This window comes from Plecotus auritus (assembly GCF_963455305.1).
Source record: "Plecotus auritus genome assembly, chromosome: 4".
Classification (NCBI taxonomy): domain Eukaryota; kingdom Metazoa; phylum Chordata; class Mammalia; order Chiroptera; family Vespertilionidae; genus Plecotus; species Plecotus auritus.
In genome coordinates this window covers 70170998-70190412 of record NC_137775.1, presented here as the reverse complement: position 1 = coordinate 70190412, position 19415 = coordinate 70170998, and the positions used below count along the sequence as shown (strand labels likewise).

Sequence of the window (19415 nt, the reverse complement as noted above, 5' to 3'; positions counted from 1 at the left end):
TAGCGGTTGTTATGGAATTGTTCTTTCCCCCTCAGGTGTGATAATGGTATAATACTTAGTTAAGAGAAATTCTTCATCATAAAAGATGTATTTTGGAATAAAATGTTTAGGGATCAAGTGTCATGATATCTATAACTCATTTTTATTTTTTCTATTTAGAATATTGATATAACAATTAATTATACAAACACATCTAAAAATAACCTAACATAAATTCTATCAATGATGAAATACTGTTTTCTCTCACTGTCATCTGTCCTATCCTATATAATAAAAGCCTAATATGCTAAGTGTCTGGTTGTCCGTTCAACCAATAAAAGTGTAATATGCTAATGAATGCTAAGGCCGCTCAACTGCTCGCTGTGATGTGCACTGACCACCAGGGAGCAAACAGTCGACCGGTAGGTTAGCTTGCTGCTAGGGTCTGGCCGATTGGGACTGAGCGAGATGGGCTAGACATGCCCTGGAGCCCTCCTGTGGTCCCTCCCTGGCTGGCCAACCTGCATCCCTCCCCGGCCCCAATTGTGCACTGGTGGGGTCCCTCGGCCTCCCTGCACGCTCTCGCATTCGGCCTGACGGCAGAAATGACCGGTCGCTATGATGTGCAATGACCACCAGGGGGCAGACACTCAATGCAGGAGCTGCCCCCTAGTGGTCAGTGTGCTCCCACAGGGGGAGTGCTGCTCATCCAGAAGCCGGGCTCATGGCTGGCGAGTGCAGTGGTGGTGGCGGGAGCCTCTCCCACCTCTGTGGCATCACTAAGGATATCCAACTGACGGCTCAGGTCCACTCCCTTAAGCTGTCAGTCAGACATCCCCCGAGGGCTCCCGGACTGCGAGAGGGCACAGGCTGGGCCGAGGAGAACCACCCCCCTGACCCAGTGCACTAATTTCGCACACCGGGCCTCTAGTCCTATCTAATAAAAGAGTAATATGCAAATTGATCATATGTCCACTATGCCCACAAGCCACGCCCACCAGCCAATCAGGAGCGAGTATACAAATAAACCCAATCAAGATGGCTGCTGCCATGGAGAGAGCAGGAGGCTTGGGTTGCCCCTGGCAATGGAGGAAGCCATGCTTTCTGCCTGCCCTGGCGGGCCCAGGCTTCCACCCAAGGCTACAAAGTTTCAATTATAGAAGATAAATAAATCCCAACAAAAATGGTGGAAACCATGGAGCTGGAGAGAGCAGGAGGCTTGGGTTGCCCCCGGCAATGGAGGAAGCCACGCTTTCCGCCTGCCTGTCCTGGCGGGCCCAGGCCTCTGCTCAAGACTACAAAGTTTCAATTATAGAAGATAAATAAATCCCAACAAAAATGGCTGTGGCCCAACAAAAATGGCTGTGGCCACGGAGCGAGCAGGAGGCTTGGCTCCGCTCAAGGCTACAAAGTTTCAATTATAGAAGATAAATAAATCCCGACAAAAATGGCTGCGGCCACGGAGCGAGCAGGAGGCTTGGCTCCGCTCAAGGCTACAAAGTTTCAATTATAGAAGATAAATAAATCCCAGATACCAGGGCCTCGGCTTGGGTCACGGGGGGGGGGGGGCATGGCCGGCCTGCAAACCACCACAGGGCCCTAGCGCAGGCAGACCCACGGGAACCCTCACCCTGATCCGGGACACCCTTCAGGGTAAACCAGCCGGACCCCACCTGTGCACCAGGCCTCTATCCCAGTGGTTGGCAAACTCATTAGTCAACAGAGCCAAATATCAACAGTACAATGATTGAAATTTCTTTTGAGAGTCAAATTTTTTAAACTTAAACTTCTTCTAACACCACTTCTTCAAAATAGACTAGCCCAGGCTGTGGTATTTTGTGGAAAAGCCTCACTCAAGGGGCCAAAGAGCCGCATGTGGCTCGCGAGCCGCAGTTTGCCGACCACGGCTCTATCCTATCTAATCCTATCTAAGAAAAGGATAATAGGCAAATTGACCATCACTCCAACACAGAAGATGGCTGCCCCCATGTGGTCAAAGATGACTGCCCCCATATTGACACAAGATGGCCGCCACAAGATGGCCAGCAGGGGAGGGCAGTTGGGAGGGACCCAGGCCTGCAGGGGAGGGCAGTTGGGGGAGACACAGGCCTTCAGGGGAGAGCAGTTGCGGGGGACCAGGCCTGCAGGGGAGGGCAGTTAGGGGTGACCAGGCCAGCAGGGGAGGGCAGTTAGGGGTGACCAGGCCTGCAGGGGAGGGCAGTTGGGGCCGATCAAGCCTGCAGGGGAGGGCAGTTAGGGGTGACCAGGCCTGCAAGGGAGCAGTTAGGCATCAATCAGGCTGGCAGGGGAGTGGTTAGGGGGTGATCAGGCTGGCAGGCAGAAGTGGTTAGGGGCAATCAGGAAGGCAGGCAGGTGAGCATTTGGGAGCCAGCAGTCCTGGATTGTGAGAGGGATGTCCGACTGCCCGTTTAAGCCCGATCCTTAAACGGGCAGTCGGACATCCCTCGAGGGGTCCCAGATTGGAGAGGGTGCAGGTTGGGCTGAGGGACACACACCCCCGTGCACGAATTTCGTGCACCGGGCCTCTAGTATGCATATAAATTCCCTGCTTAATCTCTTCCTGCACCCCATTGCCCTTCCCCCCCCTTTCTTCTGAAATTCATCAGTCTGTTGTTGTTTCTATGTCTCTGGATCTATTTTGTTCATTAGTTTATTATGGACCTGGAGAGTATTATGCTAAGGAAATAAGCCAATCAGAGAAAGATAAGTATCACATGATCTCACTCATATGTGGAATCTAATGAACAAAATAAATTGAGTTTATATTATTAATGTAATAAAAATTCAGAAGAGTTCACAAGAATCACGTTTAACCCAAAATACAATGTATTATACCTCATCATTAATAAGCAAGGTAATGATTTTTTAGGTTTATATTCTAGTAAGAATAAATTATATCTTCCTCTTTCATGGCAATAGATTTGCAAGTAATTAATCTTATATATTACTAGGAATTACATTATATAGTTATATCCAGTGTTTTTTCTTCAGTAATAAATTGTACATTAATTCAAATAATTTTTGATTACGTATTGGTCACAGTCTCCTAGGATACTGAAATAAGAGGACATGACCTTTTCCTTGAGAGAGATTTAATTTCATATTGGGGATGAGACTAGGTTAAAAAAATAAAACATAATATAAAACAAAATATAAGTATCTTAAATGTAAGGTGCTAAAGGAATGCTATGGCACTTAAGGGGATATCTATGGAGGGACATTTTGAATATTGGTTGTACTCTGGTAAAGACATGCCTTGAGTGGCTATTAAGCTTCATATGGCTGTTATTCCTACATTAAATGACTCCAAATTGCTCTACCTTTATAGTTTTTGTGTCTGATTTTTAGAGTTTTTCTGTCTCCTCTCATTTTTGCTGTTACTTTTCAGTGTTGCCAGTATGTGTTACTGCTTGTATTATTTTCTTATTTTAAACAAGAGTAAGTGCCTGAAAAGGTGACCCTGCTTCTCTGTGTAAGACAGTAATTTTTTAATCCTTCAAAAAAAACACTGATAAATTTCTTGCCCTTCTGAACATAAACATTTCAGGACGTTGTGGCAAAAGACAAAATAATAAACTACAACAGAACAGTGGCAAAGAGTTGGCTGTTCTCGCGCCCCCCCCCCCCCCCCCCCCCAAATATTGCCCTCCTGCCTCTCAGGCCATTTAATGTGTTTGTGAGCTACACCCCACGTGAATCCATCATGTAGAGTATAAAAAGGGGCCAGGATGGTACTTCCTTCATCCCTAGGGATTTGTCTTGTGAAGAGTGGCTTCAGCGAACTGTTAATAAACATGGCGTCTGGTCGTATAAACATGATACTTCCGAGAAAGTAGGGAGGTTTTTATGTGCTGCTTTTATGGAAGGAGTTTGTGATATAGGCCATATGATTTTGAGTGCTGTTTAACACCATAAGCATGAATTAAGGGAGAAGGTTTAAAAGGTGGAAAGTGAAGTTCAGATAAAGACAAAAACAAAGGAAAATATGTTCCAAGTAAAAAGGTTTTTCTAGAATTTTTACTGGTTTGTAACCTCAAACAAACAACAAAAAAGAATTTTTTTTTTTTTATATTTTAAAGTAACTGAGTGATACTGGGCACCAGTGTGGGCATATCCTATCTACCCTCATTCATATCAATCCTCACTATTTTCCCTCCCTCGCTTTTGAGGTCTGTGGTAGGGTTTTATTTTGATACTAGATATGGAATGACAGAGATTGGTTGTTGAAGTTTCCTTGGATTATACCTTCCCTTTTTTGTTCAGTTAGTCATAAACAACAAACATTATTGAATGTATACCATCTGCAAGGCACTGAGATTCAAATGGTATAATCTTTGTCCAAAAGTAGCTCACCCTCAAACATTATCAACCTGTACATGTACAATGACCAGAATGTGGTAACTGTTATGACAGAAGAATAAAAGTACTATGGGGACACAGAATTTAGGTAGCACTAATTTCCACTAGAAGACTTTTTAAAGGAGGTATGTTTAAGATTATCCTTAATAAGAAAGTAAGATTTCAGAGAAAATAGGATGAGTGTTAATAATGCAGGAAGGACATTTCTGGCTGAGGGGACATATTATCCCATCTATGCTAAAATTACATGAAGAGGAAAGAGAATTCAGGTATATTATTTGGTGTTTGGGTTTGGTGAATAGTCTATGAAACTGTTTTGTCTAGTGAGTGTGAAGGAGGGCTATCTGGAGCGGATAGATGATGAGAGAATAAATGCATGAGGAAAAAGTCTTGAAAGGCAAGTAAAGATTGTATAGAGGACTTGAATACCAGACTGCTCAGGATGTTTTTTTAAAATTTTTATTAAGGAATGGTTATTGGATTAATTTTATTTTGCCACGTAATAAATTGCTGGAAACTTAGTGACTTAACACAGATTCACCATCTTACAGGTTTTAATAGTTAATCTGGGCATGGGTTAGCTGAGTTCTCAGCTCTGGATATCCCCAGACTGTAATCAAAGAGTTGGCTGGGGTGTAATCTTTTCTGTTTTAAAAAATCATAAATATTTATTCACTCAAAGTAAGATGAGTATCATTGACCGGCTGCCTCCTACATACTCCCTACTGGGGATTGAGCCCACAACCTGGGAATGTGCCCTCACTGGAAATCGAATCTTGACCTCCTGGTTCATAGGTCAATACTCAACCACTGAGCCACACCAGCTGGGCTACAATGAATTATATTGAATTAATAACCCTCGGCATACTAAATGCTCCTGTTCCATATATATGTGTGTGTGTGTGGGGGGGCATTTTTAAAAAAATTTTTTAATGTATTTTATTGATTTTTTACAGAGAGGAAGGGAGAGGAATAGAGAGTTAGAAACATAGATGAGAGAGAAACGTTGATCAGCTGCCTCCTGCACACCCCCTCCTGGGGATGTGCCCGCAACCAAGGTACATGCCCTTGATCAGAATTGAACCTGGGGCCCTTCAGTCTGCAGGCCGATGCTCTATCCACTGAGCCAAACCAGTTAGGGCTGTATATTTTTTTTGTCACCTGTGTCCTTGACCAGAATTGAACCCATGACCCTTCAGTCTGCAGGCCGATGCTCTAACCACTGAGAAACGGGCTAGGGCCCTCTTTTATATTTTTATATTCAGCTTTACATGAGTTTGGGCAAAAAGGCCTTTTTTTGGTTGTTAATCCTCACCTGAGGACATTTTGTCCATTGACTTTTACTTTAGAGAGAGTGGAAGGGAGGTGGGGGAGAGAGAGAGAGAAAGAAAGGTATCAGTGTGAGACAGCACACTGGTTGGTTGCCTCCTGCATGTACCCCCACTGGGCTGGGGATCGTACCTGCAATCCTTGACTGGGAATTGAACCCCAAACCCTTCAGTGTGCGTCCGACCCTATAACCGATAAGCTACTCCAGCCAGGGCATGGGCAAAAAGGTCTTTATGATAGGGTATCATCTTAAGTGTTTTTATGTGCTTTATCTCTTGTTTTCTGTATAAAATAGCAATTAAAGATTTCTTGCAAATAAATTTCTAGTGGGAAAACCAGCTTTGAAGCCATCTTTTAAGATGCTGTTTGATTTCTTAAATATTTTCTTCTATGTGTAATTTCCATTAATAGTCACTAAATGTCTGGTTTGCACAATTATAACAATGTGCAAGGAAAAAATAACCCTGAAGTTTATGAACTCAGATTGTGATTCAGGAATTGCAGCCATAACTAACTTAAGCAGATTGAATGAGGATTTGTCATCTCACAAGGTTATTTTGACATTACATAACGACTTTTCTATAGTAGTACCTTTAATTTTTAAATTCCTCATAGACACTATTGGTATGATTGGGTAATAGAGAGATGTCAGTTTTATGGCTCCAAAGATCTACATATTTTGTAAATGTATTTCAGTTATATTTTGGCAGTAAAGAGAGCAGGAAGATAATGTTTTTATTAAAGTGATCAACTACATATATAGAAATTCAGTAGGAACATGTGTGAGAAGGCTTTTAGATGAAATCCTTTTTCATGTATAAATGCCTCTGCTGCATATATAACTGTCTCAATGCTCTGGGGTAATTCAGCAGGTACAGCTTTGAAAATGGTGTTTGTGTGTGATCTTAAAGAAGGAAGTATATAAATTGCTTTGTAAGTCCATCTGCTGCTTTGCTGTTATATTGCATTAATCCACTTTTTTTTTTTTTTAATATCCTGGCCTTTTTTTTTTTCCTGGTTTCTTAATCAGTAGATTAAAACTTTAATTTCCCCTACTTCAGATCTGTTTTATTTTCCATTCTTAAAACAGTTACTGTAAGTTAAAAAACACACAAACTCATTTGTACCTTCTTGCTACTTGGGACAATATGTCTTCATACATTAGTATTTCAATAGTAATATTGACTAAAAGTGAATCCCGGGCAAAGCTTAATTATTTTTTAAATACTTTCAGTATGACCTGGTTTTAGTAAATTTTATATGCTAGTGAAATCCATTTTTAATCATGCACTATCCTGTAATAAATATTTTATTTTAAGAAATTTTATATGGAAATTAAAAAAAGCAGTACATTCTTGATGCATTATTTTCCTTTGTTAACATACTCCTAAGTACTTCTGTATCTCAGAAATACATGGGTTTTTTTCTTTTTCTTTCCTGTACCTATCAGTTCTGATTACCTTTTTGTTTTTTCTCTCCTGACTTTTCATCTGATTCCACAGATTTCTTCCTCTGATGCTCCCCTTCAGCCTTTGGTAGCCTCTCCTTCTCTACAAGCTGCTGTTGAGAAAAGCAAATTGGAGGTATGCTAGTATTTTAGCCAGCTGCATTATGTAGTGTTCAGTGGTAAATGAACTTCCTTTCTCATTATGCCATACATAATTTGGAGTGCTGTAATAGTTTAAATTTTGTATGGTCTTCAGTATTAAATATATTAAATACAACTATTTCTAGAATATATTCCTATGCCACAGGTAGGATTAAAGGGCTTTAATTTATATTTAATTTAAAAATCACTGATTTATTGGTACCATAGGTATATCTCAATATTTAAGAAGGAATTAACTTTTCTGTTGTTTCCATTACTGCCTTATACTTAATGATTTTAATAGTTGCTGTTGAAATCTCTGATCTATTAGTAAAATCTGATTAAAATGTTTTGTTTCTATGAATCTGTTGTTATAATCACTTGAAGACAGTTAATGTTTTTTTAAGGATTAGTAACAGTCATGTATGTAGTAGAGAATGTATATAGTATAGAATCATGAGTTTACAATAATCAATGATAATTTTTAGACTGTGTTTGGGGTAGCAGTGGTTAAGGGTACATGATGCTACCATTATGGATTTTTAAAGCCATCCCTATACATATTTGAGGTTTAAAAAATATTTTTACTCTACCTTTTTCATTTGTTATCATGAATTAATTTGAGACATTGTTTGAACTAACACTTTCTCTGTGTCTACCCCTTGATAAGTGGTGCAATAGACATGGAGGATACACAGGTAAATAAGATATGGCCCCTGACCTCAAGGAGCTTGAAGTCTAATGGTGAAAAACAGATAACTAGGTAACTTTACAGGTTTCTAATCCTATCTAATAAAAGAGTAATATGCAAATTGACAGTCACTCCAAGACACAAGATGGCCACCCTCATGTGGTCAAAGATGGCTGCCCCCATGTTGACACAAGATGGCCACCACAAGATGGCCAGCAGGGGAGGGCAGTTGGGGAAGGGGACCAGGCCTGCAGGGGAGGGCAGTTGGGGGGGATCCAGGCCTGCAGGGGAGGGCAGTTGGAGGGGACTAGGCCTGAAGGGGAGGGCAGTTGTGGGTGATCAGGCCAGCAGGGAGGGCAGTTAAGGGTGACCGGGCCAGCAGAGGATGTCAGTTGGGGGAGACCAGGCCTGCAGGGGAGGACAGTTGGGGGGGGGACCCAGGCCTGTAGGGGAGGGTAGTTGGGGGGGACCAGGCCTGCAGGGGAGGGCAGTTGGCGGGGGCAGGCCTGCAAGGGAGGGCAGTTGGGGGAGACCAGGGTGGCAGGGAGGGCAGTTAGGGGCGATCGGGCTGGCCGGGGAGCAGTTAGGCATCAATTAGGCTGGCAGGGGAGTGGTTAGGGGGTGATCATGCTGGCAGGCAGAAGCGGTTAGGGGCAATCAGGCAGAGGCAGGCGAGCAGTTGGGAGCCAGCAGTCCTGGATTGTGAGAGGGATGTCCGACCGCCCATTTAGGCCCGATCCCACTGGGATCGGGCCTAAACGGGTGGTCGGACATCCCTCAAGGGGTCCCAGATTGGAGAGAGTGCAGGCTGGGCTGAGGGACACCCCCCCCCCCCCCGCCCCGTGCACGAATTTCATGTACTGGGCTTCTAGTACAATATAATATGTGTTGTGATTGACATGCATTCATTGTGCTGCAATTAATACAGGAGTCATATTTTTGATGCATCTTAAACTTTTAATAAACATTAGCTATAAGGATGAGAGTACATTCTAAGTAGAGAAAGCATCTTGTGGGGGAAAAATCTGTCAGCAAAGTGGAATGTTTGGGGATTTGCAAATAAAATGACATGGATGGAACAGGCATAGGATAGGGACAGAAGTCGAAGAGGAGTCTTCTTGTGAGCCTGCTGAAGGTAATTAATTCAGCAGGCCCTGGCACTTTAATAAGTTCTAAGGGTAAAAGGGATAACCAGATCTGATTTTTATGTCATAACACAGCTCCACTGTTTCTGTGGAGAGTGAATTTTGTGTTGATGGGTGTGGAAAAGGCTGAGAACTTGTTGTTATAACCCATGAATAAAATGATGGGAGCATGTGCTAAAATGCAGGCTGAGGGAATGAAAAGGAGACTGTAGTTTTAAGAGAGAGAATCTGTGGGAATTAGTAATCGATGGAATACGGAGGTACTTTGGGAAGATTTGATGACTTCCAGTTTCTGTCTTGAGCATTTTAATAGATGGTGATATTGAGTGAGAAAAGGATAGAAGCTGAGGGAGGAGTAACAGGTTTGAGGAGAGAAAAGGAAGGGAGATGAATTAAAAGTTGTATCTGTTGAGTATGAGATAACTGTGGAACATCCAAGTGTCTAAGTAGGTGGTTGGATATACAGGTCTTTCAGTTCAGCGGAAAGAGCCACCTGGGAGGGAGGGAAGGAAGGAAAAGCATTTTATAATATACTAGAGGCCCGGTGCATGGATTCATGTACTGGTGGGGTCCCTTGGCCCAGCCGGCACCCTCTGGCAATCCGGGACCCCTTGGGGGATGTCGGACTGCTGGTTTCGGCCCGATCCCCACAGGGTTGAATGGTCGCTTAGGCTTTTACATATATAGATAAATGATTTTTGCATATATCATTTATTCTTCACTTAGAAAGTGGGGATACTATTATTTACCTCATAAAGTTAGGATTAAGTGAGTCAAAGTAGTGTTTAGCATATGGTAAGGGATCAGTAAGTGTTGGCTGTTGTAAGGAAGAGCGATACCAAATAACAATGCTCCACTGGACAACACTGAGTAGTGAGACTTGAGAGTTTGGTCTCTGTTGTCCCATGACTCTACCATTGATTAGCTGTGTTGCTTTGTGCCTTACTTTCCTAAAATTTTGTTTCTTCGTTTGTAAAACAATAACAATGACCGTTTTTCCAGACAGTTATTATAAAAATTAAATTAGAAAATAAGGTGCTTATTACACTGCCTGGCCCATGGGAACTTTTATTATATCTCTTATGTTATAGCCTAGTAATTGCCAGTGTTACCTTTTCTGATTTACAAATAGCAAACATTCTTTTGTTGAAAGTGGTTGTGTCTAACACCATTTTAAAGGCACAGGTGCAAACTCAACCTTTAGGCATTTAGATTAACTTTTGTGTGATTATTATTCTGCCTTTCCTAGGTTCATCAGTTTATATTTTTGTGTTTACTACCAGGAAACTAAGGTCAGATCAGTACCCAGTTGCAGTAGTCATTCAATTCTAGGTCTCTACACATCTCTCTCCTCTGTAATGCCTATGAATAATGCTCTTTGTTTAATCTTTTTTTTTTTTTAGGATTTTTTGAATTAAATGTATTGGGGTGACATTGGTTAATAAGATTACATAGATTTCAAGTGTACAATTTTATGATACATCATCTGTATATTGCAGCGTGTGTTCACCTCCCAAAGTCACATCTACCATTTTCATATATTTGACCCCCATAACACATCCTTTTTACTCCCCCAACCCCCTTCCCTCCGGTAACCACCATACTTTTGTCTGTGTCTATGAGTTTTTATTTTTCTTGTTTATTTGTTGCTTTCAGTTTTATATCCCACATATGAGTGAAAGCATATGGTTTTTAACTTTTTTATTTATTTCACTTAACATGATCTTCTCAACATTTATCCATGTTAATTTTTATTTCATTTTCCTCTTTTTGGCATGTTTATGGTCCTTAAGTTTTTAATATTATATCCTGTTTCATCCTTCTTGAAATTGCAAATTGTGAACATCATGATACCATTATAGTTTACCTTGACTGTTGGAATACACTAACTAGTAAGTTGGCTCTGGTCCCAAAATACTGTATCTATATTTACCTTTTTTTTTTTTTTTTTCATGAGAAAATAATAGTATTTGCCATTTTAAAAATCACAATACTGTAGTGATAGGACTGAAAATGTTTTGTGGCATCTTAAAAAAGTGAAGTGATTGTACTGTACCTTCCCCTTTATATTACATGTTATAATCTGTCTTTATTTGTGTGATAGGAATTATATTCATCAGTTAATTTTTTCTTCTTAATTCAAATTTGAACTTTATGGTTGCTATTAGGAAGCTTATGTAAAGATGCAGTGAGACTTTATTGAATAGAGGTCTCATTTGTTTAATTACACAAATTCTAACATATCAAGTTTTAAATGTCTCACCTCCATTGTAGTTTTTTTAAGAAAAGATATATTTTTTAAAAAATATATTTTTATTGATTTTGGAGAGGAAGGGAGAGGGAGAGAGAGAAACATCAATATGAGAGAGAATCATTGATTGGCTGCCTCCTGCATACCCCCTATTGGGGATCAAATCCACAACCAGGGCATGTGCCTTGATCAGAATTGTACCTTGATCTCCTGGTTCATAGGTCAGTGCACAACTACTGAGCAAAACCGGCTGGGCAAGAAATGATATTCTTAAAAAAAATTTTTTGTTGTTGATATGAGAGACATTGATTTATTGTTCCACTAATTTATGCATTCGTTGGTTGCTTCTTGTATGTACCCTGACCGCAGATTGGACCTGGAACCTTGCGGTATCGGGATGACACTCAAACCAACTGAGATAACTCTGAGGGCCAAGAAAAGATGTTCTTTATTGTGTTATCAATATATAACCTCATTGAGAATATGAATTTGCTGTTTACTTTTATATTTCAGTATCACCAGATATTGTCATCATTGAAAATTTGTACCTTTCTCAAATGACAACTCAAACTAATAAAATGTGTTAAGAGCTGACATTTTAAAAAAAGTAAACTTAGCAAAACTTTGGGCTGTGTTTTAGAAAGAAAAGGAAAAAAAAAAAGAAGAGAAAAAGAGAGAAAAGGAACCAGAAAAGCCTGCAAAACCTCTTACAACTGAAAAGGTAAAATTTCCTTTTTTTAAAAAAAAATCTATAAAGACTACCATCTTATTTGCATACTTATATGTGAACTAGAGGCCCAGTGCACGAATTTGTGCATGGGTGGGGTCCCTCGGCCTGACCAGTGATCAGGGCTGATCGGGCCGTCTCACCCAGTCCCAGTTGGGGCTGATCAGGGCCGGCTGGCCAACTGGCCAACTGGCCAGGGGGAGGGACTGCAGGAAGTTGGCTGGCCGCAGGAGGTTGGTTGTGGGAATGCACTGACCACCAGTGGAAGCTCCTGTGTTGAGCATCTGCCCCCAGGTGGTCAGTGCGCGTCATAGCTACCAGCTGGTCATCCAGTCTTCCGGTGATAATGGCTGCTTAGGCTTTTATATATATAGATGAGTTTGGGGATATTCACAATATGCAAATAATAATTCTTTGAACAAGTATTGTTGAGTGATTACTATGTGCTAAGTATGTCCTATTGATAGCTTGTTCTGTATGATTTGTAGTCAGTTATATATGTGTGGGTATAGATAATGTGAGTTCCTCAAAGATAAGTATTCCCTTATTAATGATATAAAGAATGGCATTTTAGCTTACTGGTATATGCACAGACTTCAGTAACATTCAAAGAATGAAAAAGACCCAACATACCTGAAAGGGCCTCCAGAAACTCCATGCTTAAGGTTAGCATTTGAACTAGATTTTGAAGTGTACGTAGATAAGGTGGAAGGCAGGAATATATCATTTGGACTGAACACTTTGAAGGATAGGCATGGAAACTGGAAACAGACAAAGTAACTATGCTTAGGAAAAGAGGACTAGAGGAGTTTGAAGATATATATCTATGATAGAAAGTAGTGAAAAAGTAGTCCAAAACAGTAGATTGAGCTCAAATTGTAGAAGATCTAAAAGTCGGGTTGATTCTTTATTGGAGGAAAGGCTGTGGGAAGCATTTTTACTTGCCTAAAGCAGATGATACAGCTAGTTCACAAGGGTTCTTTTGGAAGATTATTTTGGCAGTGATCTGCAGGATAGATGTGATTAGACAAACTACAAGTAGACAGAACATTATATTTTTTATAAATAATTATGTCTGCTTGGCTTTGAATGCATTTCACCATAGAACTATGGAAACATGGTAGGGGGATTGTCAGTAGAGGGAGCATTCTTGATTTTCTTGTTGAAATTTTAAAAATTGACTTTATCAGGGTATAAATTACATACTACAAAGTGTACACTGTGAATATGTACTGGTTCTTTCTCTGTCATTTGGTAGAGTCTCTGCATTCAAGGAGTTATAAACAAGCCTTCAGCAAGTTAAGATGTACTAAGCATCCAAAGACTCCTCAATTCTTCATGTAGCAGTCAGTTCCATTCACCATCTGATTCTTCACCTGTCTTCCTAGCAGTCTTTCTCCATTGTTCATACAGTCATACTTGTCCATTGTTACCTAAACAAACTTTCCTTCTTTAAATTGCTTTTCCAAAAATGTCCTTTCCTCTCCCCACCTCTTACCTAAAGCTTACTCATTCCGTTGTTTCCATGCAGCCCTCTAAATATCCCAGATAGATAACGTTTTCTCCCTTCCTCAAAATTCTGCTGTTTCCTTCAAGTACTTAGGTTTTATTAAATCAAGGTCATGCCTCACCTGCAATTCTTGCTCAACCTGCAGAGGTTGAGGACTCCTGCTGCTCATGGTAGGAGCCTGTGATAGAATACTCACACAGAGGGAAAAACTTTAGTTTCTATCAAAGTTTTGTGGTCAAGATAGTGCACAGTGTGTAAAAAGGAAGATATTTAAAATTGTAATGGGAAATAGAAAGAAAAATAGCACAAATAAAGAAGCTTTACTTCACATATAGGCATTTTTCGGTATGTTCTGAGCTGATTTTTTTCAGAGGGTGTATATAATCTACAGAGAAGAAATTAGTAATATCAATGAAAATACAGGGCGGGACAAAAGTAGGTTTACAGTTGTGAGTACATGAAACAGTTTATTCTTGTATTATTTTTAAATTATTGTATTATTTTGCATATGAACAACTGTAAACCTACTTTTGTCCCACTCTGTAGTAACAGTAGTAGTCAGAATAATATCATCATAAATAATAGTTGGCTTTATTGGTCATCTGCTTATACCAGGAACTATGCCACGTGTGCAACTTTTATGAACAGTTGTATATGTACAACTTATATATAAAGTGACCACCCATGTATCTACTGCCTAAATTAGGAAATAGAACATGACCAGCACCCAGAAACTGTCTCCCATAACTCTTTCCAATCAAAAAGTCACTTCCCTTCTCCCCAGAGATAATCATTTCCTTGCATTGTAGAAGTAGTTTCATCTTTGCTACATGTGTTTCTAAGTAATGTGATTTGTTTTTCTCTATTTTTTGAATGTATGAATGGGATAATGCCATAAATATTCTTGTTTTTTGCTTTTATTAGGCAACCTTTTTTTTTTTTTTTTTGTAAGGGTCAGTTGTGTTGTGTATAATTACAGTTTATTCAGATAAATGTCCTCGGCGGGCCGCATGTGGCCCACGGGCTGTAGTTTGAGGACCCTGATATATGGTGCTTCTGTCTATTTTAGTTATCCTTTGATGGGAAACCTCTTCAGGTTGGCTCCCAAGTCTTTGTCATGCAGCTGCAGTAATATGATAATTTCCATAATATTGGGTATGATAACTTTTAAACTCATCTTGTACATTGCCTGCCCCAGACCTGTCATCATCTATTTCACTAGGGATCCCTGGTTCCTTTTAGTGGAAAAGGATATATCCATATTATAGATTCTAGGGGTGCTCATTGTCAATCCATATATAATACACTTGGGGCCCAGTGCACGAATTCGTGCACCTTGAAAGGACTGTGGGCCGTGAAGCTGCGGTAGGCACAGGGAGCAGGTCTCGGCCCATCCTCTGCGCCCCCCTGGCCCCTCCCACCGCAGCCCCAGTCCCCTGTCTGCCTGCAGACCCGCTCCTGTCACTGCCGCTCCCATGCCCTGATGGTGCAGAGCAATTGGGGCTGGCACCAGCAGCAGATGTGAGCGGGGCCAGCACCATCAGTGGGTGCGAGTGGTGGCTGCTGCCCCAATCGCCCCTCAGGAGCAGGGGGAGGTGGAGAAGCCGATGGCGCTGAGGAATCGGGGCCGGCGCTGGGCGCTGGCAGCAGGTGCGAGCAGCGGCTCCGATGCCAGCAGCAGGTGTGAGCGGGGCTAGTGCCAGGAGCAGGTGAGAGAGCCTGGCAGGAACATGGCTCGCAGGAGCAAAGAATTTTTAGTAACTGCCAGAGGCTCTCCTTGATGACAGCAACTGGCGGCCCCTTGGTTTGGTGCCCCCACTTACCTGCTCCACCATCCTGCCGCAGCCGACGCCTGCCATGTTCCCTACTCTGCCACCTGCTGCCGATGCCCGCCATGTTCGGCGTGGGCTCCCTGGTGGTCAGTGCATGTCATAGCGACCGATTGTTCGGTTGTTCCGCTGTTTGGTCTATTTGCATATTAGGGTTTTATATATATATAGGTAGTTTTTTCAAATTTAAGTTGTTACTCTCTGTGCCTGTCATTTTATATAAAAAGTTGTGACTGGTGATAGCAAATCAAGAACAAATTGTGGGGTTCAATTTAGAACTCCATAGTTTACTATTTTCTTAGTTGAAAAAACTGTGTTACCAAACTGAATAGCCAACAGTGACCTTATATTTGAGACCTGCTGCTCTAGAATCACAGTAGCAGGTATTTATTTCTATTTCCATTTCTGCATTATTTTCACATTCCCCCCTTTCTAAATCCTATTTTTTAAATAAGCTAGTACAGCAATTTTCAACCGATATGCCATGGTACACCTGTGTGCTGCAAGAATTTTTAAAACATGCAGAATGTGACTATTTAGTCAGTGGCATTGACCTTTTTTTTCTTAGATTGTCAAACAAAAAAATGACGGCAGCCAACACAATAGCTGTCCGGGTTGAATGTCCTGTTTTGAACCATAAATATATAGGTCATATAATAGAGTTGCATCTTAATAAGATTTTGTCTGATTGGTTAATTCTTGGTACTGGAAATCCTTATCTACAAGTATAGGCACCTAATTTTTAAAAAAGTCACTTTGAAGCAAAAAGGGTAGGTAATTACTACTATTATTATTTTTTTATAAACCAATCTAAATTATACCTATTTTTTAATGTCAGATTGGCAAAAAATGTACTTTTTGGTGTGCCATAGAATTTTAGTAATTATGTGTGCCGTGAGATGAATCGCTGAGTTACATTAAATATTGATAGGGTATACATAAATCTTGTTTATAATGAAACTATATTGCTATGGTTTTCATATTGTGTTGTTTTGCCACATACAGATATATTTGTGAACAAAACAGAATAGAGGAAGATTTCTTTTTGGAATTGATAGCCAGGAGATACTATTAGCTTTTGGAGTAAGATGTTGAGTTGAGGAGGTTTGTTTATCAGGCTTGCATTCCCCAACCTTCTCTTTCTTCCTTCCTGGCCTTCTGACCCTCTTTCTTTCACAGAAAGGAGAAGAGCTGGGCTGAAAAACACTAGATCTGTGTTAGTAGAAGACTGTCCCCATAGAATGTTGGCATTGATCAAACTGGATTTAAATGTTTATTACTAAAGTATGATTATGGTAGTCTTTTTATTTCCAGTTTGGAAAAACCATTCTAATAACATTTTCCAGTTACAAAGTTTTCTACCATGTTATTTTTAAACTAGTGGCCCAGTGCACAAAATTTGTGCATGGGGGAGGGAGGGGTGTCCCTCAGCCCGGCCTGCACCCTCTCCAATCTGGGACCCCTCGGGGGATAACCGGCTGTTAGACATCCCTCTCACAATCCAGAACTGCTGGCTCCTTACTGCTCGCCTGCCTGCCTGATTGCCCTAACTGCTTCTGCCTGCCAGCCTGATTGTCCCTAACTGCTCCCTTGCTGGCTTGATTGTCCCTAACCACCTCTGCCTCGGCCCCACATCCGGGACCCAGGATTTTCTCCTCCAGCGGCCACCAGCACCTGGAATCCAGGCTTCCCTCCCTCTGGTCAGCCATAGGCACCCGGGACCCGGGCCAACTGCAGCTGCAGGGGATGGTGGGCAGGTGGCTTCGCCCGGGCCGCAGCCACAAGCGCTGGCACCCAGGACCGTGGGGTGGGTGGCTTCTCCGTCTCCCAGGCCACAGCCAGCCACAGGTGCTGGCGCCTGGACTGCAGGCAGCTGGCTTCTTTGTCTCCCGGCCTGCAGCCAGCCTCAGGCACTGGGGCCCGGTTTCTTCGTGTCCCCTAGGATGTGGGGTGGGCGGACGTGGGGTGGGTGGCTTCTGTGGCTGGCTGCGGCCTGGGATCATGGGGCAGGCGGCTTCTTGGTCTCCCTGGCCGCAGCCAGCCTCAGGCGCCGGTGCCCGACTTCTCCGACTCCCACAGGCCCGGAGCGGCTGGGGGGCGGGGCCGCTGCCATCTTTGTCAGGTTAATTTGCATACTCCTGATTGGCTGGTGGGTGTGGCAGAGGTACGGTCAATTTGCATATTTCTCTTTTATTAGTATAAATAACAGCTTTATTGAAATATAATTCACATATTATAAAATTCACCCATTAACATGTAAAACTCAGTGGTATATAGTATTTTATTAGAGTTGCACAGCCATCACCACTGTCCAATTTTAGGACTTTCATTGCCTCAAAAAAAAAAAAAACAAACACAAAAACCCATAGCAATTAGTAGTCACTCTTCATGGCAACCACTGATCTTTCTGTCTATGGATTTCTGTATAATGGACATTTCATATAAATGCTATCATATAATATGTGGTATTTTGTGACTGGCTTTTTTTTTACTGAGCATAATTTTAAGATTCATCCATGTCAGAGAATGTGACAGTATTTTAGAGGAGAAAGAGAGAAGAAAGCTGTTTGATTTGCTGGTGATAGATATGGTATGACTTGGTACAGAGTCTAGAGAAAAACTAAAAATTTTTTATATTACAAAGGTAATTTTGAGCCAGTAATAGAATTTGTGTCCAGGAAAAGCTAGCAGAATTTTTTTTTTACTTTGACCCACTTAATTATACAGGGTGAGTTAGGTTATCTATATTAATAAAAGGATAATATGCTAATTAGACTGGACATCTTCCAGATGACCTTCTGGACAAAGTCATGGTGGCAGGGCTGAGGCAGAGGCGGTTAGGGGCGATCAGGCTGGCAAAGGAGAGCAGTTAGGGGGATCAGGCCAGCAGAGGAGAGCAATTAGGGGGATCAGGCCGGCAGGAGAGAGCAGTTAGGGGGATCAGGCTGGCAGACAGGTGAGCGATTAGGAGCCAGCGGTCCCGATTGGGAGAGGAATATCTGACTGCCGGTTTAGGATTGGGCCTAAACTGGCAGTTGGACATCCCCCAAGGGGTCCCGGATTGGAGAGGGTGCAGGCTGGGCTGAGGGACCCCCCCCTCCGGGCATGAATTTCGTGCACTGGGTCTCTAGTTTTCTTATAAATAAACTAGATGGCCCTGCAATCAGGGCCAGGCCGATAGGGGCTGGGCCGATCGGGGCCTGCCGGCCGGGGGAAGAAACGGGAGGGATGGGGTGCAGGAAGTTGGTTGCTGGCCCCAAGGAGGGTGCTGGCCCTCAGCCCCCCTGGGAAAGGGGCCGTGTCTGCTCACCCCTCTCCCTCGGTTCCCCATCTCAGCCTGGGGTCCGAAGGCCCTGTTGGGGTCAGGAGAGGAGGCGATGGTCACTGGGCCGGGCATGTAAGGAACGGATGCTGGCGCCCTGCCACTGCGTGGTTACCTGCCTCCCCCCCTCCTCCTTCCCTCACCACCAAGCATCTGCGCCCTGGTGGTCAGTGTGTGTCATAGCGACTGGTTGACTGGTTATTCAGTTGTAACGGTCGCTTAGGCTTTTATATATATACTAGAGGCCTGGTGCACGAAATTCGTGCACGGGGGTGTGTGTGTCCCTCAGCCCAGCCTGCACCCTCTCCAATCTGGAACCCCTCGAGGGATATTCGACTGCCCGTTGAGGCCCAATCCCACTGGGCCTCACAATCCAGGACTGCTGGCTCCCAACTGCTCGCCTGCATACCTTCCTGATTGCTCCTAACCGCTTCTGCCTGCCAGCCTGATCACCCCCTAACCACTCCCCTGCCAGCCTGATTGATGCCTAACTGCTCCCCTGCCAGCCTGGTCACCCCTAACTGCCCTCCCCTGCCAGCCCGGTCCCCCCTAACTGCCCTCCCCTGCAGGTCTGGTCACCCCTAACTGCTCTCCCCTGCAGGCCTGGGTCCCTCCTAACTGCCTTTCCCTGCAGGCTTGATCACCCCCAACTGCCCTCCCTTTA

The 19415-nt window shown here is 42.6% G+C and overlaps 1 protein-coding gene across 4 annotated transcripts in view; it reads left to right on the top strand.

Moving 5' to 3' along the window:
* Positions 1 to 19415, top strand: part of SMAP1 (small ArfGAP 1) — a 157416-nt gene that overhangs the window by 84255 nt on the left and 53746 nt on the right. For 3 of the 4 annotated variants that reach the window (XM_080663704.1, XM_080663703.1, XM_080663701.1), the window contains exons 5-6: positions 7191 to 7271; positions 12004 to 12084. In XM_080663704.1, the coding sequence (XP_080519830.1) occupies positions 7191 to 7271; positions 12004 to 12084 (162 nt within the window). The remainder of the gene's footprint in view (positions 1 to 7190; positions 7272 to 12003; positions 12085 to 19415) is intronic. The other variant, XM_080663702.1, reaches the window with a different exon arrangement.